General features: G+C 47.2%; 1 protein-coding gene across 1 annotated transcript; it reads left to right on the forward strand.

The window, feature by feature from the left end:
• The first annotated feature begins 470 nt into the window (after positions 1–470).
• Positions 471–24,027, forward strand: LOC140719852 (NACHT, LRR and PYD domains-containing protein 3-like). Its single transcript, XM_073034772.1, is given in 12 exon segments — positions 471–680; positions 5,799–5,890; positions 7,629–7,795; positions 13,318–13,489; positions 13,588–13,653; positions 18,930–19,134; positions 19,136–20,695; positions 22,400–22,486; positions 22,642–22,812; positions 22,968–23,138; positions 23,299–23,466; positions 23,625–24,027. Coding segments are annotated over 11 exon segments (2,880 nt in total). The 5' UTR covers positions 471–680; positions 5,799–5,880; the 3' UTR covers positions 23,728–24,027.
• Positions 24,028–25,030: the final 1,003 nt, after the last annotated feature.

A 25,030-nucleotide genomic window follows, 5' to 3' on the forward strand; every position in this document is an offset into this window, starting at 1 on the left:
AGTTGTCCGCAAGGAACTGCAATAATCTCTAGTGTTAGAGTTAATCAATTCCCCTGAATCGAGAGGCGCTGAGGAAATCTTTGACCAGATTTATTACAGTTGAGTGTGAATATATATGGTCGGAGGTGTTTGGATTAATTTCAGCAGAAAGGCGGCTTCCTGCACCTGAACAGGTGAGTGACGTTGGAGCTGAAACTACCTACACTGGGCAGTCCTGTTTACACACAGGGAGCAGAAACTCAGCCCCTCCCAGAAACCGGGCTGGATCAAATTCTTAGCCTGGGACTGGCTGGGTTAAACAGAGAAACTCCGCCCCACTGGTTGCGATGAAAGAAAAAGGAGCGATCTACACGGAAACCCGGACAGAAAGTTTAACGCAGCCTGTTTGTTTTCCTCTTTAGGGTTGCTACATTGATCCCACTCCCGCCTCCTCCCGCAGTCAGACCCATCCTGAGCCGGTGAGAGTTGGTGTGACCCGGACCACGTCTGTCCCGCTCTACCCCGGCTCACCCGGCCCTGTCCATCGGTTCACAGCCGAATGTCCTCGGGAGCAGCAGCATAGACTCAACTCTCCGTACAGCAAGAACAAACCGGTTCCCGGACCATTGTCCGTCACACCCGGATATCAGACTGCGTTTTTCCGGGACCACACTGAACACCAACCGGTTACGATATCAGAGGTAAGTGTTGTCTATTATTCTTCACAACTATTCAGCGAGGCGAGGCTCTGTTCGGGATCGGGAGTGAATTTCGTGGGAGAAGAGAGTCCTGACGTGTTCGTGCTAACGAGTCAATTGTCCAGATGGATTAAGAGACGCGAGCTGGGTAATACTGAGTGCGAGCAGAAGGAATCTTTCACCCTGGTAGAAACATATGAAATATCCCACGGGGCAGCGACCCGTCACCGATCTCTCTCGAACAAGAGAAAACAGCAGATGCTGGAAATCTGAGCAACACACACACAAAGCTGGAGGAACTCTGCAGGCCAGGAAGCATCTATGGAAAAACAGTACAGTCACCTTGGAGACCACAGGTAGTGTTCTTAACATCGCACCATTGGTTCCACCGCTCTTCCCTGCAGCAGAAAGGGTTAAATACAATATTAAACTTCCTTCACATTTGAACCACAGTGTCTTGTCGAATCGGTTGGATTTGATTTCAGCGGAACGGCCGCTCCCTGTTCTGAGGAACGCGCACCGACGGGCAGCCGCTTACACACAGACCCTGAGCACCGAGTCTCACAGAACAACAAGGCCCACCTTCCAAATCAGTCAATCATCTGCCCTCTTACCCTTTCCATTCCAGTCCTGATTAAGGGTCTGGTTCCGTAATGCCGCCTGTTTACACCTATCCATAGATGCTGCCTGACCTGCTGAGTTCCTTCCAGCATTCTGCGTGTTGCCATGGTTACGAAAGTTCCGTGTGGGGCGGTGGGCCCATTCTAAGAAATGGCCCACAGTACCCACATTGTCAGAATGTTCTTGGGGAATTAACCTGAGAACAATTCAACGTGTGATATTTATTTCCCATATTTATTCCAACTAACCAGTTGTCTGTGCTTTGGATCAGCGAACAAGGAGATATTTGTGGTTTTTTAAGCTACTTCTGCTGCTGGTGTTCTTTGTGTTCCTGCTGTTTTCTGTTTGCACGAGTGACATTTTCCACCGGTCAGGTGAAGTTTAAGATCAGCCCCCACCAATTTCAGAGCAAGGGTGCGAGATGCAAACAGCAAGCACCTTCTCCGTTTCTGGAATTTCCTATTTCAGACCAACACATCTATTGTTCCTGTGTCGATTGAGGGTGTTTTGAACTCTTCTCCTCAATGGCCAGTGGAAGCAAAGACCATAATTCTGTTGAAGGCCGAGATTGTTGATAAACAACGGGCTTGACGTGTTGCAGGGATGCACATGGAGGCATAGGGAATGCAATGTTAGATCAGTTCAGCCGTGATCTCATTATCTGCACAGCAGTTTCAAGGGGCCGGGTGGTCCAATTATGCGTTTTCTTGCGTTGACTGGAAAAAAAATTGGGTTCAGCTTTGTGTGTTAAATGTGTGCCCCAGCTGTATTAACGTATCGAAATTTTGACTAATTCAGTGAGCTAGCCAGCACGGTCCTGGACCGAGGGACGCGCTCTTCCTTCCCCATTACTGACTCCACAGTCTCCACTGCTCCACGCGCACTAGCTCACCGCCCCGCCCACTGCACTCGCGCGCACCAGCTCGCCGCCCCGCCCACTGCCCTCGCGCGCACCAGCTCACCGCCCCGCCCACTGCCCTCGCGCGCACCAGCTCACCGCCCCGCCCACTGCCCTCGCGCGCACCAGCTCACCGCCCCGCCCACTGCTCTCGCGCGCACCAGCTCACCGCCCCGCCCACTGCCCTCGCGCGCACCAGCTCACCGCCCCGCCCACTGCCCTCGCGCGCACCAGCTCATTGCCCCGCCCACTGCCCTCGCGCGCACCACACGTGGCCAACTCATTTGAGCTTTTCAAGCCTCCTCGTCAGCAGTCTGGCTCCATTTCTTCAAATATTGGCTTGTCCGATCTTCTTGCTGTCTAATGCACTCTTAACACTTTCCTTCAGTTCAAAGTCGTCGATTATTTTGTATTCAGCCTCACTAACAGTCCAGCTCTCACAGCCATACATCGCAACTGGAAATACCATAGACCCGACTCTACGGTTCTTCGTAGACGATGTTATGTCTCTGCGTTTCAGAATTTTATCTAAATTTCCCATTGCTGCCCTGTCCGGAAACAAGAGCTATTTAATTTCCTGGCTGAAGTTACCATCCATAGAAATCTTTGAACCGACAAAATCTGTTACTGTTTCCAGTTCCTTTCCATTTATTACCACGAAATTGATAGGGCTGGCCGGTATACTTAATATTGAGGAACAAGTCAACTTTTCCACTTTCTTCTTTCACGTTCATTTGAAACCTCCGCAGATCCTTCTCACTTTCAGCCATTGGGGTCGCATCACCCGCATGTCTGAGGCTGTTAATGTTTCATCCGGCAATTTTACATTTCCTCCCTCGGAGTGTCAGGCACCCTGAGCCCATAGGCTGGCCCTGGACTGATCCCACTTATTCCACTTACTGTTATTTAATTATTTATGGTTTCTATATTGCTATATTTCTACACTATTCTTGGTTGGTGCGACTGCAACGAACCCCAATTTCCCTCGGGGTTAGTAAAGTATGTCTGTCTGTCTGTCTATCTGGCTGTTGATTCCAACACTTTGAGTCCTCGATGCCAGCATTTCTCATGATGTGTTCAGTATAGGAATAAAACAAGCAGGGTGGCCGTATGCAGCCTTATCGCACTTGTATCCCAATCCTGAACCAGTTTGTTGTTCGGTGGTCAGTTTTAACTGTTGCTTCTTGATCTTCGTACAAGTTTCTCATAAGGCACATCAGATGTCCAGGTATCCCCATTTCTTTAAGGATTTGCCACAGTTTATGTGGTCCACACTGTTGAAGGCTTTAAAATAGTCAATAAAACACAGATAAATACTTTTCTGGAATTCTCTCGATTTCTCTGTTGTCCAGCGTAAGTTAGCAATTTGGAGCACAGCGCAACTGCCTCTAACTCTTCTAAAACCAGCTTGTACATCCAGCAGTTGTCGTTCCATGTATTGCTGGAGGCTTGCTTGCATGATCTTAAACAATACCTTGCTAGCATGTGAAATTAGTGAAATTGTTCGTTAATATGACATTTCTTTACATTTCCCTTCTTGGGAATTGGGATATAAACTGTTTTTTTTTCAATCTGAAGGCCATTTTTTAGGTTTACCAGATTGCATGCAAATTGCATGCAGCACTTTCACAGCATAGCATTTTTAAATTTTTAAACAATTCAACTGAATTCTTGTTTCATCCTGCAGCCTTATTGTTGGCAAAGTTTTCAATTCGACTTCACTTTCCAGAATATCTGGCTCTGGATCGACGAGGAAGTCACTGCAGGTGTCTTTGCTACTGGGATATTTCCTGTACAATTCTTCTAGGTGCTCCTGCCATTTCTTTTTGATATATTTGCTTCGATATAGTCCTTCCTTTTTTTTGACGTTTCCTATGCTCATTATTGCATGAAATGTTCTTTAATTTATGAAATCTTCTTGAATAGATCTCGTTTTATTTTTCTAATGTTGGCTTCTTCAGTTTTTTTTACATCGCTCCTTTAAGGAAGTGTCCGCATCTTTCCCTGATATCTTCTTTAACTTTGTGATCAGTTGGAAGCATTTGTTCCAATCTCCATTGGCCTTCACGTCTCTTCACTGCTCAGCCTCCGCAGAAAGCCAATTTGCTTTCCCGGCCTCCATTGTGTTTGCAATACTTTTTGTTGGCACCTCTTGTATAACGATCCTCACTTCTATCCATAGTTCTTCCGGCTTTCTCTCCACCAAGATTAATCCAGAAATCTGTTCTTCACCTCCACGTCATGTTCTTGAGGGATGCGATCAACATCAAACTTCTGGTCCGTAGGTTTTCCTGATGGTCTTCAGTTTCATTCTGAATATTGCAACAAGGAGCTCCTGTTCTGAGATTGTCAGAGACCAGAGGGTCTGAAGAGTTCACTCGATGCGGCGACACGGGGCTGTGAAGGGGTGTTTGCCACGCTGTCCTTCAACAGTCAGGGTACTGAGTGCAGGAGTTGGGAGCTCCTGGTCTGAGATTGTCAGAGACCAGAGGGACTGATGAGTTCACTCGATGCGGCGACACGGGGCTGTGAAGGGGTGTTTGCCACGCTGTCCTTCAGCAGTCAGGGTACTGAGTGCCGGAGTTGGGAGCTCCTGGTCTGAGATTGTCAGAGACCAGAGGGACTGATGAGTTCACTCACGGCGGCGACACGGGGCTGTGAAGGGGTGTTTGCACGCTGTCCTTCAGCAGTCAGGGTACTGAGTGCAGGAGTTGGGAGCTCCTGGTCTGAGATTGTCAGAGACCAGAAGGACTGATGAGTTCACTCACTGCGGCGACACGGGGCTGTGAAGGGGTGTTTGCCACGCTGTCCTTCATCAGTCAGGGTACTGAGTGCAGGAGTTGGGAGCTCCTGGTCTGAGATTGTCAGAGACAAGAGGCACTGAAGAGTTCACTCGATGCGGCGACACGGGGCTGTGAAGGGGTGTTTGCCACGCTGTCCTTCAGCAGTCAGGGTACTGAGTGCCGGAGTTGGGAGCTCCTGGTCTGAGATTGTCAGAGACCAGAGGGACTGATGAGTTCACTCACTGCGGCGACACGGGGCTGTGAAGGGGTGTTTGCCACGCTGTCCTTCATCAGTCAGGGTACTGAGTGCAGGAGTTGGGACACTATTCTCTTTGAGATAACATGTGCCCAGTAAGTCCCCTGATTTAACCCTAGTCTTGTCACAGGACAATTTACAAGCTGTCCACCTGCACGTCTTAAGACTGGGGTGAAACTGGATCACCCGGAGGAAAACCAAACGATCACGGTGAGAACATGCAAACTCTCATAAACTTTCAGAAATTGAAACCGGGTAGTTCCAACTGTAAAGAGTTGCGTTAACCACTATAGGTCCGTTGTATAAGTCGTTGGTGAGACTGTCTTTGCAGTACAAATCATAGTTCCAGCCAATCCGTTTGAAAAGGCTTGATTAAAGTGGAAGCAGTGCAGGGCAGATTTGCGAGTGTGTTGTCAGGGCCAGAAGGCCTCAGTGCTGGGGAGGATGCTAATCTGAGTCTTTCCTCCATGGAATGTAGGAAACTGAGCAGCGACCTTACAGAAGTGTTTTAAATTATGAAGGGCAGAGTAACTGACTCTCTCTGTTTTATTTGTGTAACTCAGATAATCGCCAGCAGGTGGTGCTTTCTTCCACCCGGAAGGCGGACAAGCCGACGATAAGCAACCAACGTCAGTCAGAGTCAGAATGGACACAGGTATGCTCACTGGGCTTTTTCTCATTAAAACTCTGTCATCATGGTACACGTCTAGTCAAATCATCAATAATTCACAGTAATAAACGTGGGCGCTAAAGGGGCACAAAAAGTGATAACAAACGGGGTCATTGATCGCACTAGTAAAGCGCCTTGAGCAATGGAACAATTCATCAGGTCCAGCGCAGGGACCTAACAACGGAAATAGTCGATTAACTCCAGGCTAATCTTCACCTGACTGAAAGGAGAAGGAGCTCTTGAATAAGGTGGGTGTGGGTAACTCAGACAGGAGTACAACAGCGCGCAATGTAACGGTCCAGGGAGCAGATGAAATTTCTGTCAGTATTAGGTACGCCCTGATGTGCGAAACGCCTCCGACAGCCAGTGAGAGAAACAGATGTTGTTTTCTCGTTTAGAAGGGAAATGGTGAATTCTCCCCGGATTTTTGGGTTGTCTGACAGTGGAGGTGCGGGGTGTTTCCCACAGTCTATTTTCTGTGGCTGTGCAGGAGACAGCGAGCAGGAGAAATTTTAAACAGGGAATCTGAGTGCGCTACCAATATATAGTGAATGAGATAAAATTGAGACAAGAGGGTAAGTAGAGAAGGCAACGCACACAATACTGGACGGACAGCAGGTCAGGGAGCATCTCTAGAGGGAAATCAACAATCGACATTTCCGCTGGAGGAATGTTAAGCAGAGACTTTGTACATTGATTTCAAAGATGTCTTGCTGACATAAAGTAGAGTCAGGACTGGAGGAGCATTCCTCTGGGTGAAGGTATGTGACTAGCCGTGTCCGCAAGGGTCACTGCTTCGCCATGTGTCGTGTGTGATGTAAATACATTAATAATTAACTATGCATTACTCAAAACGATTACATAATCACATGGGTGGACTGATTCGTCGATTTACAGAAGTTGGCGGTGTCGTGTATATTTGAGACTGTTGTCGAAATATTCAACATCCAATTATAAATATGAACAGACAGTCACCAGGTACAATTAATTAGGGCAAATATGAGGAGTTGAACGTTGGGAGGTGAAGTTCGCGAGCAATGTGCACAGTGTATGCTGGGACCGTTAGGAAGATTGATGTACGGACGGGTCATGTGATGGATGTGCATAGTTTCCTGGAATTGGCAACACAATTGGTAGCGTGCAACGACAAGTGGTGGTGTGAGTATGTATTTTTGAAAATTGTGTTGTAGCTGGATGAACGTTGGTTAAGAAAAAAAATCAGTATTGTGCACTGATCTGATAAACACATCACGTGAATGATGTGGAGGTTCTGGAGAGGGTGCAAATGTGTTTCGCAATGAATACAGAATATTGGCTTCCGAGAGAGGTCGAACAACCTTGGGTTGCTTTCTCTGGACCTGTGGACACAGACCTTTTCTCAGAGAAATGTATGAATTCATGATAGTCATAGCTAAGGTAAATAATCTGTAACTCGTGGTAAATGTTAAATACCAGAGCGAATAGGCTTAAGGTTAGAAGGGAAAGGTCAAAAGGGATCTAGGAAACATGTTGTCTTCAGAGATAGATCAGTTTCTGGAATGTGCTGCCGAGGGAGGGACTGGAAACGGACACTCGGCAGCATCTAAGAAGCGTTTGAACTCATGCGTAGGCCAGGAACGGAGGGATATTGACCATGTTCCTGAAGATGGGATTGGTTTAATTTGGCATCGTGTCTCATTGCGCATGGTACATCTACTATTTTATGTTCTTTGACTGACTACAGATCTGAACTCCGCCATCTCCGCCTTCCTGTCAAATTGTGAGGATCACCAACTGTTCCGGTTGACGAGATTCTACAAGGGGCGACTGGAGCAGGCGATTGAGGAGGGTGTGGAGGGAGTCGGCTTCATGTTAACACATGATCATCACTTCACCGGGCCAGAGTATCACGTAAGTGAGAGGGAAGTACACTGAGTGTAGATTCTACTGAATTTATCATAGACCGACAGAACCCGTGTAACTGCACCTCTGGGCTATGAAAATCCTTCAATGTTTGTGGTCAACATCAAGAAAAGAGTTTTCGTTTGCGGATATACTGAGCCTTTATTCACCAATACAAGCCTCTGACCAGTTTTCTGAACACATTCAATTTTGGACAGGTTAGGATTGACAGGTGACTCTAGTGTGTGACACTTGACGGACAGAGAACTACTTTACACCTCTCTGTCTGACATCACATCATGCTCCCAATGCTCGACCTTAAGGGCCATTCATTAGCCTGTATTCTCTTGAAAACCCCCGGGTGTCCCACAAATCAAATATATAGTGAATAGTTTCACAGCTCATTTCTCGAGTCTACCTTAAACCCCATCATCAATTCACCAGGCAGAGCTGAATATCGTCTCTGTTAAACTGCTGAACCGTTTTGTTGGTTAATATCCCAACATGCCTCATGGTTCAGTTCCGTTCTGATCCTTGTGACTGTTCCACAATGAGTTTGTAACTACCACCACATGTACTACTAACATTGAAAAGTGCAAAATCAGTATCACTGGAAATATTCCAAGCATCTAAAGCTATTGCAGAATTACAAATAAACAGCTTTCCAGTCGTCCTTCTGATACTGGAGTGCATTCACCTATTGCCAGCCAGACCATACCAAACTCGACATTCCACAGGAGACAGCCGACAATTTCAATCCAAACTTCTTTCTCAACATTACCACACGTGCACAAAAGGTCAGAATTTGCTGTCTGCTCCTCACTGCCAATTCCCAGCTGTCTGCTGACACTGGACACCTCATGGAGCCTGGGAGTGAAGTGTGAACCTTCTGTGGTTCATCAACAGTTACCCCGGGGAAAATCAACAACGACCCTCTCATACTTCGACCTAGTCGTAGACATTGAACTCCACTGTACAACAACAGGCTCTTTGACCCATCTAGTCCTCACTGACCTAACTTTTTCTGTGCCTCCAGCTACTCCGTAATCTCACCCCTAACAATCGATTCCAACAACTTCCCAAACACTGATGTCAAGCTAACAGGGCTATAGTTTCGTTTCTGCTGTCTCCCAACCTTCTTAAATAGAGCAGTAACATTTGCAATTTTCCAGTCATCGTGGACAATGCCAGAATCTATCGACTATTCATCATTGTTAATACCTCCACAATGTCTCCAACAACTTCCTTCTGAACCTGAGGGTGCATTCCATCAGGTACTAGAGATTTATCCACCCTCAGAACATTAAGCTTCCTGAGCACATTCTCAGTCGTAATTTAAACTGCACATTCTTTACTTCCCTGACACTCTTCAATGTCGGCTATACTGCAGACATCTTCCACTGTGAAGACTGATGCAAAATACACATTCAGTTCCTCTGTCATTTCTGCGTGTCTCATTACAATATTAAAAACGTCATTTTCTATTGGTCCCATATCGACCCTTATCTCTCTTTACACGTTATATACTTAAAAAAAAACTTTTAGTATCTTCTTTGACATTAGTCGACAACTTCCTTTCATAATTCATGTTCTCCTGCCAAATGATCTTCTTAGTTTTCTTCTGCAAGCTTTTAAACGCATCTGATTCCTCTATCTTCCCACGGGCTATGGCTTCCTTGTATGTCCTCTCTTTTGCTTTCACTTTGGCTCTGACTTCACCTGCCAGCCACGGTAGACTCCTTCTTCCATTCGAAAATTTCTTCTTGTTTGGAATATAGCTGTCTTGTCTTTCCCTCCTTATTTTCGCGTAACCCCCAGCCACTGCTGCTCTGCTGTCCTTCCTGCTAGTGTTTCTTTCCAGTCAATTTTGACCAGTTCCCCATTCATGCCACTATAATTTCCTTTATTCCACTGAAATACCGACAGATTAGAATTTAAATTCTTCTTCTCAAATTTCAAAGTGCTCGAACATATTCTGACCACTGAATCCTAAATGTTCCTGAACCTTAAGCTCTCTTTTCACGTCCCGATCATTGCACAACCCCCAATCCATCACAGCCGATCCCCAAGTGGACTCAACAGCAAGCAGTTCTAAAAAGGCCATCTCTCAGACAATCTACAAATTCCCACTTTTGATGTCCAGTTGTGGTCTGGTATTTAGAATCCACTGTCATTTAAAATCGCCAGCGATTATCATGACGTTGCACTTTTGACACGCCTTTTCTATCTTCTGCTGTAATTTGTAATCTACATCCCGGCTGCTGTTTGGAGGCCTCTATACAACTGCCATTATGGTCCGTTTACACTTGCTATGTCTTAACTCAACCCATTGAGTTTCTACACTTTCAAATCCTATCTCAACACATTCTAATGATTTAATATTATTTCATGTATACAGGACCACACTACCCCCTCTACCTACTATCCAATCGTTCTGATATAGCATATATCCTTGGACTTTCAGCTCAAAATTGCAACTATTCTTTAGCCAAGTTTCAGAGATGGCCACTATGTCATATTTGCAAATCTTAGCGGAATTTCAAGATCGTCCATTTTATTACTTTTGTTGCGTGCATTCAAGTATAACACTTTCAGTCCAGCATTTGCTGCTCCCTGTTCTAACAGCACCACGCGTCTATTACCATGTAACTCATGCCACTGGCTGCTATTGTCCTTATCTCCTGCCATATCCTTTCTATCATCTATGTTTTCCCCGTCCTCAACCCTAACACTCTGGTTCCCAACTCCCCGCCAAATTAGTTTAAACCCTCCCTAACAACTCTAATAAATCTGCCTCTATTCCAATTTCTGTATTCAAAACTTTGATTTATGAAGACCTAAGCCCTTAATGTTTTACAAAGCTATCTACTTTTGACAACAGTTTCAAGAAATTTTGGATCTCTACTCCCTGATACCTTGGTTTTACCAAACTGCTCAATGCCCTACCAATAAATGTCTTCGTGCTATCATGGTTTGCCCACAAAAAATGCAAAACCTCACACTTGCGCTCATTAAATTCTAACTGACAATTGTAATCCATCCTTTTCGAGCTGTTCCAAGTCCCTCTCGAAGCTTTGATAACCTTCCACGCTATCCCTACTTTGGTGTCATCCACGGATTTGCTGGCCCTGTTTACCACAGTATCATCCAGAGTTTTAATATGTGATATATATGACAGACAACAACAGACTCAGCACTGGTCCCGGAAGCACACCACTTACTCATAAGCCTCCAGTCAGAAAGCAAACCTCCACTACCTGTCTTAGCTTCTCTCACAAGCCCAATATCTAAACTAACTTGCTGCCATGTCATGAATGCCAAGCGACTTAATCGTACTGACCAGGCTCCTATGATGGACTTGCCAAAGGCCTTGCTGCAGTTCATGTAGACAACATCCACTGACGTGTTTTCGTTACATGCTTGGTAACTGACCCGAGAATCGATAAGATTGGTTAGACAGGATCTACCAGGTACATATCAATATTGACAATTCCTAATCAATCCTTGTCCATCCAAATACTCATATCGAGTCTCTTAGAATAGCTGCCAATAACTTTACTACCACTGGTGTCAGGTTCACCGACCTGTAATTCCCTGGCTTATTCCTACAGCCTTCTCAAACAGCAGAACATTATCTATCCCTCAACACTTTCGCATCGGACGTTTGAAATTTCTTTGCTGGAGCTCCTGCAGTCTCTGCACTAGCCTCAGACAAGATGCGAAGGAAAACCCCGGGGATTTGTCCACCCTAATCTGCCTCAAGACAGCGAATACCTCCTCATCTGTAATTAATATAGCGTCCATGATTTAACTACAATTTTGCCTCACTCTAAATACTCTGTGTATATCCTGAATAGATACAGTGCCATGCAAATTTCAGGGCACCCTGCATGGTCAGTACTTAGTAACACCCCCTTTGGCAAGTATCACAGCTTGTAAACTCTTTCTGTAGCCGGCAAAGTATCTTTCAATTCCTTCTTTAATTCCTCCCGCTCTATGGAATCACGTGTATCGCAAAGAAAAGCTGATCAGTCTGACCTGCACCTCTTCCTACCAAATCACATCAATGGTTACAATGTTGTAATTCAATGTGCTGATCCACGCTCTAAGTTCATCTGCCTTTCCTACAACAATCCTTGCATTGAAATAATAAACAACTCGGAGCATTAGTTTCCCATGTTCACCCTTTAGTGTCCTGACTCTGGAAGATGGCTTAACAACATGTTTCCTACACAGCCACTCCATCATCCATTCTTGTTCTTCATCCCCCTGCAACTCTAGTTTAACACCTCCCCTATCCCTATGCAGCGCTAACAACCCTTCCCGCAAGGTTATCAGTCCACCTCCAGTTCAGGTGCAAAACGATCACCTCTCTCCATGTCCCATCTTCCTTGGAAGAGAGCCCAATCATCCAAATATCTAAAGCCCTCCATAATGCAACATCTGATCAGCCACACGTTAGACTGTATTATCGTCCTACTTCAGACCTCACTCGCACGTGCAATCCTGAGAACACAACCCTGGAGTTCCAGCCCTTTAGCTTAGCATCTAATGACATAAGCTCACTTTGCAGGACCTCATCACATTTCCTACTCTTGTCATTGGTGCCAACGTGGACCATGACCGCTGGCAACTCATCCTGCCCTTAAGAATGTGTCAGACTCGATGGAAGATATCCCTGACATTGTCAAGACAGCATTCAACAGTCTCGTTCTCGTAAAAAGAATCTCCAGTCTGTTCTCCTGACCATTGAACTGCCCCTGTCAGTGCAGCTCACCACTTCTCATCCCTTCTGAGTCGCAAAACCAAACTCTGTGCCAGAGGCATAATCGCAGTGGCTTTCCTCTGCTGGGCAATACCCCGAAGCACAATGATATATATACCTGTTACAGAGGGGTTTTCGTTAGTGGTTGCCTATCCCCTTCCCCCCTCCTGACAGTTACACAATTACATATGGACTGCGCCTTGGGTATATCTCCGTCCCTGAACAGTCTGTCAGTCAACCTCTTAGCATTCTGAGTGATCGTGGGGTCATCCAGTTCCAGCTCCAATTCCTCAGCACAGTCTGTAAGAAGCTGCAGCTGGACGAAATGCCTGAAGGGGCAGTAGTCGGGCTACCCCTGTCTTGCTGCACCCTGTAGGAAGAGCATTCCACTATTCTGCCTGGCATTCCCACTGTTCTAATCATGAAAAAGAGGTAAAGTATTACCCAATATCTACCTAAAGCCTCCGCCTCTCCGCACTGAACCCTCTCTGACACAAAACCTCAAATCCCCACTCTATTTCTGGCTCACTCACGCTATGTGTGCTCCGCTTAAAATTCGTCAAGTGGATAATTACCCCGCCATCTGTGGCGTGCAGGAACTCCTGACTGGCCCCGCTCGCATCTTTTAAAATCTTTACCCCGCTATGAACACTTCAATGGTTGTGAGTGATCTACAGTGAGTAGAATGTGGTGGGTCTGTCCATGTTCAGGGTTGATTTGTACCCACCCCTCCGCTACTCAATGTATTACCCATTGTTCATTACAGAGCGTGACTGAGCTGGTGGAGAAGGCAAACCGAGCGGGCGCTTCCAAACTCCTCCTGGATCTGGTAATGGAGAAGGGTCCGGGGGCCCGGAGGGTGATGTGGGAATCCTTTGTGAAACTACATCACCATTTACCGAAGCTGAGCAGAATACTGAATGAAATACGGGAACATGGTAGGGTGAACAATACACTGTGTGTTGCAGATGTAAATGCTGATGAATTTCCAGTATTACACAGTACAGACCTCATGCAGTTTAATCTGTTTGAACAGGTGACGGCCAGTTCGCCTACATGGACACTGAGCGGGGTTTATCTGAAGTGCCCAAGCATCTGAAAGGTAAGCGATGGAAAGGACATTTCAAAGTCTTTATTTCGCTCTGAGAGTCATACGGGGGGGGGGGGGGAATTGGGAGTGGACCCAAAAGCATGACACAGACACTGAACTACCAGGAACAGGACTAGGCTGAGAAGGAAGCAAGGGAAATGGGGAGGAAAGGACGCTGGACATGACACAGGCCCCGGACGAGACAACGATTCCGGGCCTGGGCTAGGACTTGACAAGGATAGCGGAACCAGGACATGGAACTGGGAACTAGGAGTCTGGCCTTGGACTCCGAGCCAGAGACTGGACAAGTTCCCAGAACCTGGGTCTTGCCTCGGGCTCGGACTCCAAAACAAGGCGAGGGCAAGCCGAGGCTACAGGACGAGAAGAGGCAACAGGACGGGACCAGATACTATTGGACGGGACAAGGGAAACTTAGCACAAGATGAGAGAATCCTAGCACAGGGCTGGGCAAGGTACTCTTGTACTCAGCGAGGCACATGACGTAATGAGAACCCAGAACCTTGGTCGAGGGAGAGACAACAGGACTGGACGTGAGACTCCTGGACAAGGGAACCCCAGCAAAGGACGAGGGAGTCCCAGCACCGGGCTGGGCAAGGTACTCCTGTGTTGAGCGAGGCACATGGACATGACAAGAACCTCGAGCTTTAGTCGAGGAAGAGACAGGAACATGGAATACCGAGCCTGGACACCTCCTTGGGTACAGGACGTAGGGCCGAGACTCATAACACAGAACACAGAGCAGGTCCCCTCCTTGGGTGCGGGACGCAAATCCGGGACTCATTACAGAAAACCAAGAGCCTGGACCCCTCCTTGGGTACGGGACGCAAGGCCGGGACTCATTACACAAAACACAGAGCCTGGACCCCTCCTTGGGTACGGGACGCAAGGCCGGGACTCATTACGCAGAACGCTGCACACGACGCCATAGTTCCCAACGCTAGGTAGCGGCAAATCGGCCGAACCGACCTAGCGAAGGCGTGGACATAGACAGAGAGTTGAAAACAGTGCGAGGCTCCAGACACAGGCAAGACAAGGAAAGGCTCCAGGCAGAGTCGAGGCGAGGCAAGGCGAGGCAAGGCAGGTCTCCAGGCGGAAGTTGAAGGGAAGGGATACAGACAGGGGGTTTGGACAGGAGAAATGCAGCAGCCAGATGATGAATCCCGAAGCTATTTATGAGGCAAGCCCAAACGAGAATAAGCTGCCTCAACAGAAAATAGAGATAACCGGAAAACCTGGAATAAGGAACGGGACCGGACCGTGAACCTGAATGCTGATTTCACGGACCGGACCATGACACTGAGAGCCTGAATACCTGTCTTTAGAGGCATGTTTCGAGACTGTCAGAGTTCAGGCGACACTCCTTGAGCTGTGGCTGGCGGACGGATAACCATTTGCTTTTTTCAGAACACCTTTTTACCGTCCAGGTCTTCGGCTGTGCACCTGGAGAAATCTATGAGTTTGCTAAACAGACATTCCGGTCAGTCAAAGAAGAAGCATAGAATATAGAACACAGAATAGTATACAACTGTCAGGCCCTTCGGCCAATAATATTGTGCTGACTTTTAAACCTTGCCACCCATGTAACATCCCCCCCCCACCTTAAATTACCCCATATACCTGTCAGGTTGTTTCTTAAATTTCACTAGTGTATCTGCCTCCACTACTGACTCAGGCAGCGCATTCCACGCACCAAACACTCTCTGAGTAAAGAAAGCTTCCTCTAATGTCCCCCTTGAACTCCCGACCCCTTACATTAAAGCCATGTCCTCTTGTGCTGAACAGTGGTGCCCTGGGGAAGAGGCGCTGGCTGTGCACTCTATCTATTCCTCTTAATATCTTGTATACCTCTATCATGTCTCCTCTCATCCTCCTTCTCTCCAGAGAGTAAAGCCCTAGCTCCCTTAATCTCTGATCATAATCCATACTCTCTAAACCAGGCAGCATCCTGGTAAATCTCCTCTGTACCCTTTCCAATGCTTCCACATCCTTCCTAGTTGAGGCGACCAGAACGGGTCACAGTACTCCAAGTGTTTCCTAACCAGAGCTGAATCATTACATCGCGATTCTTAAACTCTGTCCCTCGATTTATAAAAGCTAACACATCATAAGCTTTCTTAACTACCCTATCTACCTGTGCGGCAACTTTCAGGGAACTGTGGACATGTACCCCCAGATCACTCTGCTCCTCCACTCTACCAAATATCCTGCAATTTAAGTTGTATTCTGCCTTGAAGTTTGTCCTTCCAAAGTGTACCACCTCACATTTCTCCGGGTTGAACTGCATCTGCCACTTCTCAGCCCACTTCTGTATCCTATCAATGTCTCTCTGCGACAGTCCTCTATACTATTCACAACACCACCAAGTGTCTACCCCAACATCCAATTTGTTAATAAAAATGAAGACAAGTACAGGTCCCAGACAGATCCATGAGGGACACCACTAGTCACAAACCTCCAAAACGAATGTACTCCCTCCACCATGACACTCTGCTTTCTGCAGGCAAGCCAATTCTGAATCCACCTGGCCAAGCTTCGCTGGATCCCATGCCTTCTGACTTTCTGAATAAGCCTACCGTGTGGAACTTTTACAAATGCCTTACTAAAATCCATGTAGATCATATCCACTGCACTCTCCTCATCTATATGACGGGACACCTCCTCAAAGAACTATATAAGGCTTGTTAGGCACGATCTGCACTTCACAAAGCCATGCTGACTGTCCCTGATCAGACCATAAATCTCTAAATGCCCATAGATCCTATCTGTAAGAATCTTTTCCAACAGTTATCCCACCACAGACGTAAGACTAATTGGTCTATAATTACCTGGACTATCCCTACTACCTTTTTTGAACAAGGGGATAACATTCGCCTCCCTCCAACCCTCCGGTACCATTCCCGTGGATAACGAGTACATAAAGATCCTAGCCAGACACTCCGCAATATCTTCGCTGGGCTCGTGGGGAATATTCCATCAGGCCCCGGGGACTTACCCGTCCTGATGTATTTTAACAACTCCAACACCTCCTCTCCCTTAATATCAACATGCTCCAGAACATCAACCTCACTCATATTGTCCTCAGCGTCATCAGTTTCTATCTCATTAGTGAATACCGAAGAAAAGTATTCATTGAGAGCCTAGCTCACTTCCACAGCCTCCAGTCTTATCTTCCCACCTTTATTTCTAACCGGTCCTTCCTTCACTTCTGTCATCCTTTTGTTCTTCACATAATTGAAGAATGCCTTGGGGTTTTCCTTTACCCTACTCGCAAAGGTCTTCTCATGCCCCCTTCTCCTCTCCTCAGCACCTTCTTAAGCACCTTTCTTGCTACCCTCTGTTCCTCTATAGAACCATCTCATCGTGGCTTCCCGAACCATGCTGCCTTCTTGCACCTGACCAGCTTTTCCACCTCACTTGTCACACATGGTTCCTTCACACTCCCATTCTTAATCTTCCTCACCGGGACAAATTTATCCCTAACATCCTGCAAGATATCCCTGATCATCGACCACATGTCCGTAGTATATTTCCCTGCAAAAAAAAATCATCCCAATTCACACCCGCAAGTTCTAGCTTTATAGCCTCATAACTTGTCCTTCCCCAATTAAAAAAAATCTTCCCCTCTCTGATTTTATTCTTGTTCATGATAATGCTAAAGGCCAGTGATCGGTGTACACTGTCCCCCAGATGCTCACCCACTGAGAGATCTGTGAATTGACCCGGTTCGTTACCTAATACTAGATCTAGTATGGCATTCCCGCTAGTCGGCCTATCAACATACTGTGACAGGAATCCGTCCTGGACACACTTAAAAAATTCTGCCCCATCTAAACCATCAGAACTAATCAGTGTCAATCAGTACTCGAGCAGTTAAAGTCACCCATGATAACACCCTGTTATTATTGCACGGTTCCAAAATCTGCCCCCCCCCCAATCTGCTCCTCGGTTTCTCTGCTGCTACCAGGGGGCCTATAGAATACTCCCAATAGAGTAACTGCTCCCTTCCTGTTCCTGCCTTCCGCCCATACTGACTCAAAAGCGATTCCTGCTACATTACCCAAACTTTCTGTAGCTGTAATAGTATCCCGGACCAATAATGTCACCCCTCCTCCCCACACCCCTCTGTATCCCTTATAAAGCACTGGAATCCGGGAATATTGAGAATCAATTCCTGCTCTGGTGCCAGCTAAGTCTCTGTAATGGCCACTACATCATAATTCCATGTGTGTACCCAAGCTGACAGTTCATCACCTTTGCTCCTGACGCTTCTTGCAAAGAAATACCCGCACTTTAGCCCTTCTGCCTTGCTACCTTTATACACTTTATTCTGCTTCTCTTTCCTCAAAGACTCTATATGTTAGATCTGGCTGTACTATACTTGCAGCTCTCGCATGATCAGTATCCTTTAACACCTCAGGATGTGCTCTGACACTCTGGTTCCCCTCCCCCGAAAGTCTAGTCCAAATCCTCTGAGCAGCACTAGCAAACCTTGCCGCAAGGATGCTAGTCCCCCTCCAGTTCAGGTGCAACACGTCCCGTCGAAACAGGTCCCACCTTCGCTGGAACAAAGCCCAATCTTTCAGAAACATGAAGCCCTCCCTCCTACAGCAACTCCTTAGCCACGTATTTAGCTGCATTATCTCCCTATTTCTAACCTCACTAGCACGTCGCACGCTAATCCTGAGATTGCAACCCTGAAAGTCCTGTCCATCAATTTTGCACCTACATCCTTAAACACTCTTTGCGGGACCTCCACCTTCTTCCTATCCACGTCATTGGTCCCAACTTGGACCACGACATCTGTCTACTCACTCTCTCCTCTTTTCCCTCCTTCACATCTGAGCTGAGGATCCAGTCTCGGTGCCAGAGACGCCACCACTGCAACTTGTAGCTGGTAGGTCATCCCCACAAACAGTATCCAAAACGGTACAACCCCCACACCCACTGCTACCGTCTGCAGTGTTTCAGAGTTCAGCAGAAGCTGAGCAGTCAAAGCAGTGGAACCACCAAATCCACACAACACTCTCCTCTCCAGAATCACGTGTCCACTTGATGCTCGCTGGAACACCAGGGAAGCTGCAAACATGAACAGCGGATCTGAATGAGATCAGAGACTTTTCTGGGACATCGTTCATTTGCACACACTCTGATCTCTGATTTCCCGATTTCACCCAAACAATGCCTTTTTTAAAAAAATTAGGGGAAATAAGTGGGTGTTCCGTGTTCATCAGATCAGGCTTTGACCACCTACTTCTGTCCGTCCTCAGATGTTCGACAGAAGCACATGGAGACTCTGCGGACACAGACTGAAACACTGAGAGTGAACACGATCCTGATGAGGGAGAAGGTCAAGGTTTTCCAGCTGGTTGATCGATACGCTGAGCTCACGGTCATTTCTACTGTTCGAGATCGGACACTGGTGGAACATGAGCTGCTGGCAAGAGGCAGAGACCACGAGGAGTGGAGAAAGATGTTTCCGTAAAGAGCTGGAGAAAATCCACATTGCTAATCTATTTCATAATAGTTACTCACATAGTTTTCGGGACAAAATGAAAAGATTCTTCACACGATTAACTTCGGGTTGCTCGGTAGCAATGGCCGGAGTCCCGGGGATCGGGAAAACGACACTGGTACAAAAGATTGTTTACGACTGGGCCACAGGGAAAATATACCAACAATTCCACTTTGTCTTCTGTTTCAAATTCCGAGATTTAAACTCCATTGACTGCAGAATAAACCTGAGGGAACTAATTCTGGAACAGTATCCATACTTTGGGAATTCACTGAGAAAGGTCTGGAAGAAACCAGAGGGATTACTGTTTATATTCGATGGTTTGGATGAATTCAAGCACAGAATCGATTTTGAGGACAGTCGGAGAGACACAGAACCCCAGCACCAGTGCCCAGATCCCGAGTGGCGGTGTGAAGTGTCTGACATTGTGTACAGTTTAATCCAGGGCAAGCTGCTCCCAGGGTGTTCAGTGCTGCTGACCTCCCGTCCCGCTGCATTACATTTATTGGAAAAGGCTGAGATCAGTGTTTGGACTGAAATCCTGGGATTTGTTGGTGAGGAACGGAAGGAATATTTCATGAGGTATTTTGAAGATCAAACAGTGGCAGCAGCTGTTTTCAAACACGTGAAGGAGAACGAGATCCTGTACACCATGAGCTACAACCCCTCTTACTGCTGGATCCTCGCTCTGGCACTGGGCCCCTTCTTCACACAAAGAGTTAGGGACCCGCAGCGAGTTCCCAAAACCATCACCCAACTGTACTCCTACTATACTTACAACATGCTGAAAAACCACGGCCGTGAGATTGAGAACCCCCGTGATGTGTTACTCAGGGTTGGTCAGATGGCCTTCAAAGGAGTGTCCGAGAAGAAGATTGTGTTTACAGATGGAGATTTGATCAAGTTCAATCTGCAGCCTTCACAGTTCCTGTCCGGGTTCCTGATGGAGCTTTTGGAGAGAGAGGATTCTGCCCAGAGCGTGGTGTACACATTCCCACACCTCACCATCCAAGAGTTTGTAGCTGCAGTCGCACAATTCCTGAATCCACATCCCGGGGATATCCTGAAATTCCTCACTGAAGCCCACAACACGACAGATGGGCGATTTGAGGTATTTCTTCGATTTGTTGCTGGTCTCTCCAACCCAATGACAGCTCGGGGACTGGAGGAATTTCTGGGTCCATTTGCGCATCAAACAACCTACCGGGTGATTGACTGGGTGATGGAGGAGGTTAAACGCCAGAGTGGAAACACATGGAGTGAAGCTGGTAAAAGGCGCCTCCTGAACACATTGCACTACCTGTTTGAGTCTCAGAATCGTGGACTGGCTCAGTCCGCACTAGAATCCGTGGACACACTTTCATTCAGTGGAATGACACTGACCCCGATTGACTGCGCGGTCCTGTCTCATGTCATTGGACTCTGTGATACAATAAAACATCTCAACCTGGAGAAATGCAACATTCAGTGTGAAGGAATCCAGCAGCTGGGACCCGGGCTGCACAAGTGCCAGGAGTTGAGGTAACTTGATCTATCTCTCACTCGGAACTATGAAACTGTTCCATTCTGTTGTTTCAAATTTGGTAAAATTGTGGATTGGGTGGTGAAGAAAGCTTTTGGTACGCTGGCCTGTATAAATCTGAGCATTGAGTATAGTAGTTGGGATGTAATGTTAAAATTGTACAAAGCATTGGAAAGGCCGAATTTGGAGTATTGTGTACAGTTCTGGTCACCAAATTATAGAATATATGTCAACAAAATAGAGAGAGTACAGAGGAGATTTACTAGAATGTTACCTGAGTTTCAGCACCTAAGTTACAGGGAAAGGTTGAACAAGTTATATCTTTATTCTTTGGAGCGTAGAAGGTTGAGGGGGGACTTGATAGAGGTATTTAAAATTAGGAGGGGGATAGATAGAGTTGACGTGGATAGGCTTTTTGCATTGAGATTCAAACAAGAGGAGTTACGGGGCAAAAGTTTAAGGGTACACGAGAGGGAATTTCTTTACTCAGAGAGCATTAGCTGTGTGGAACGAGCTTCCAGTAGAAGTGGTAGAGGCAGGGTCGGTGTTGTTATTTAAAGCAACATTGGATAGGTATATGGACAGGAAAGGAATGGCGGATTATGGGCTGAGTGCGGGTCAGTGGGACTAGGTGAGAGTAAGTGTTCGGCACGTACTAGAATGGCCGAGTGGCTGTTTCCGTTCTGTAATTGCTATACGGTTATATATAAATTGCAGTAAATCAAATAATGTGACAAATAACTACAGGGCTGGTCTGTAATTACCCAAGGATATAAAGGCTTTGTGGGATGTTGGTGACTTCAGTGAATAACGGCCGTTGGTTTAATGGTAGTAAATCACAGGAATGGCCCTGTTTCTCGCTGCCTGTGACACGTCCATTGACATTCTTACTTCTCACTGTTACTGACACCCAGACCGACACTGACTGCAGCTGATGGTTCAGAGCTTCACACAGCCTTCCCTGTCAGGAACAAGAGACCATCAGCAGACTGCCCCGGTGAGAAGGAAAGAAATACCATTGAGAGATTGTCCTACCCCACCCTTTCCCGTGTGTGACTCTCACCCTCAGTCTAACCGTGTGACGGCTCACTAGCAGATACCCGGATCCCATTCGGTTAACTCCTCTACCGATTGTGGAGCTCAGTTCAGACGCACCACTCCCCTGAAATCTATTTCTGAATTGCTTCGTTTTGTAGGATTATCTTTTCCCATCGGCATCCTCCTCTGGGATCTCTTCCAGATCCCCTTCCTTCTGTAGGATGTGTTTTCCTTTCTTCTGTGGGATCACTCTACCCCATCCCCCTTCCTTTTGCAGCTTCAGACTTCACATCCCTTTACCTCAGGTGGGATCTCCCCCACCAACTCCCATCGACACTCTCCACATTCACAAATCTTTCTCACTGTGGGACTTCCTCCCACCCTTCAACCCTGCTCCTTCCGAACCTCTCAGGTCAGGAACACTTTTCTAACATTCAGGGAATGAGACAAAATACGTGGAGTTTACAGTGTCATCCGACAGACTAAATTACTGACATTGGGTGAATCCCCTGGAGCTGGGCAGTGAGGGACATTAACAGTGATGGGAACTCCGATCAGTGATTTACCGAAGGGATTAATGTTTCCTGAAATATCCGAGTGAGAGAAATTCCCTCAGACCCACGGTTTGAATCACTTTGTTCATCAACTTGTCTGTTTGTGTTTAGAGTTGGGAAGAATAAACTGGGAGATTCAGGAGTGAGACTGGTGTCTGCTGCTCTGAGGAACCCGGAGTGTAAAATACAGAAACTGGAGTAAGTACCAGACTGTGGCAGATTGTGTTTACAGTCACTGGGTGTCTGACACTGAACTTTAATGTGATCAGTAATTGTGTTACTGATTAACACTGGGGATCTGTACCGTCTCCTGTCTCTCTGTGTCCTTCACCCTCACTCTCTCTCATCTCCAGGCTGGGGAATGTCGGTCTCACAGATTCTGGGGCCGAGGATCTCGCCTCCGCTCTCAGTACAAACCCATCACTGACGGGGCTGAGCCTGAGTGATAATGAACTGGGAGATTCAGGAGTGAGACTGGTGTCTGCGGCTCTGAGGAACCCGGAGTGTAAAATACAGAAATTGCGGTAAGTACCAGACTGTGGGAGATTGTGTTCACAGTCACTAGGTGTCTGACACTGAACATTAATGTGATCAGTGATAGTGTTACTGATAAACACTGGGGATCTGTACCGTCTCCTGTCTCTCTGTGTCCTTCACTCTCACTCTCTCTCATCTCCAGGCTGAACAAAGTCGGTCTGACAGATTCTGGGGCTGAGGATCTCGCCAGCGATCTCATTACAAATCGATCACTGACGGAGCTGGACCTGAGTGATAATAAACTGGGAGATTCAGGGGTGAAACTGTTGTCTGCGGCTCTGAGGAACCCGGAATGTAAAATTCAGAGACTGTGGTAAGTGCCATACTGTGGGAGATAGTGTTTACAGTCACTGGGTGTCTGACACTGAACATTAATGTGATCAGTAATTGTGTTACTGTTAAACACTGGGGATTTGTACCGTCTCCTGTCTCTCTGTGTCCTTCACCCTCTCTCTCTTTCTCTCTCTCATCAGGCTGACTGGTGTCCATCTATCAGATTCTGGCGTCGAGGATCTCGTTTCAGCTATCATTATAAACCGATTAATAACGCGGTTGAACCTGGAATCAAACTGGCTCACAGACCGATCTATCCCCGCTCTTCGCCTCCTTATACTAGCACTCCCGAGTCTGGAGCGGATCGTGTAAGTGTTAAGGTTCAAGATGATTAACAAACAGCGGATGCGTGCGTTTTCTGGTGATATTTGTCTGTGAGTGTTGTTGAATCATTAGCCCCAGTCCCCTGTTACTGACACTGTTGTGTAATCTGTTTATTTCATCTTTATTCTCCCATCTGTTTCAGGCTGGTGGAGAATAAGTTCAGTCAAGCTGGAGAGAAGGAACTGACGACTCTCCAGGAAAGCAGACCTGGACTCAGAGTGATATTTGACCATCGGAATTTGTGAAGATTTTCGCCCGCGCGATGGGTGCATTCAGGCAGATTTCCCAGTTTTGCCTTTACAGTCGCCTTTAACGGCCGTGCTCCAGAATTATTTCCAATAGACTCCGGCTCCAGCGGAGTGTGCTCTGACGTCAGAGACAGTCCCGTACCGAGTGCTTCCGTCTACAGTGCAGTGGCCCTGCTTCCGCCGGATGTCCTATTGCAGGTTTCGCCAAGGGGAACAGGGAAATTACACAGACAGGAATTAAACCGGAAGTCATTGTCAGTCTGGAACACCACTGTCCCGGGAGGGATTATCCGGGAAGGGGATCGTTTTTGTCACTTTGGGCTGAGGACAGTTCATTCGGCAATTTGCCTCTGTAATTATGTTAAATTAGCAAGCGCCTTGGTAGTAACCCTGGGTCTGCAGCGATCTCGGACACTGTCCTGGTGTGACTTTATAATCATCGTTTCCTTGATACAGAGTGACGGTGAGAAACGGGACTGATTATTCAACCTGTCACTCGTTGTCGCCGGTCAGTTAATTGTGTGCGACTGCGAGTGAGTCGGGAGCAGCTCACACATTGTTTAATTTACGTTTATCACGATGAAATCAATAAACCGCTGTAACTCCCTGTCGGATGAGTCAGACTAGAGAAACGAACACAGACCTGAGATTCCCGCGGCACCGCGCACCCAGTGCACTGAGACAGCGGTCCTGATCCACTCACGGCACAACAGCATCTCCTTCCAGCCGAATGAAGGACAGTCTCACAGAGTCTGATTGCCTCCCGCGCTCTCCTCGCTCGATACCTCTCCCATTATCTCCTCGCTCCCTAACCCGCGCTCTCCTCGCTTGATATCTCTCCCATTATCTCCTCGATCACTAACCCGCGCTCTCCTCGCTCGATATCTCTCCCATTATCTCCTCGCTCCCTAACCCGCGCTCTCCTCGCTCCATACCTCTCCCATTATCTCCTCGCTCCCTAACCCGCGCTCTCCTCGCTCCATACCTCTCCCATTATCTCCTCGCTCCCTAACCCGCTGTCTCCTCGCTCGATACCTCTCCCATTATCTCCTCGCTCCCTAACCCGCGCTCTCCTCGCTCGATACCTCTCCCATTATCTCCTCGCTCCCTAACCCGCGCTCTCCTCGCTCGATACCTCTCCCATTATCTCCTCGCTCCCTAACCCGCGCTCTCCTCGCTCGATACCTCTCCCATTATCTCCTCGCTCCCTAACCCGCGCTCTCCTCGCTCGATACCTCTCCCATTATCTCCTCGCTCCCTAACCCGCGCTCTCCTCGCTCGATACCTCTCCCATTATCTC

The sequence above is a fragment of the Hemitrygon akajei genome, unplaced genomic scaffold, assembly GCF_048418815.1.
Source record: "Hemitrygon akajei unplaced genomic scaffold, sHemAka1.3 Scf000033, whole genome shotgun sequence".
Lineage (NCBI taxonomy): Eukaryota > Metazoa > Chordata > Chondrichthyes > Myliobatiformes > Dasyatidae > Hemitrygon > Hemitrygon akajei.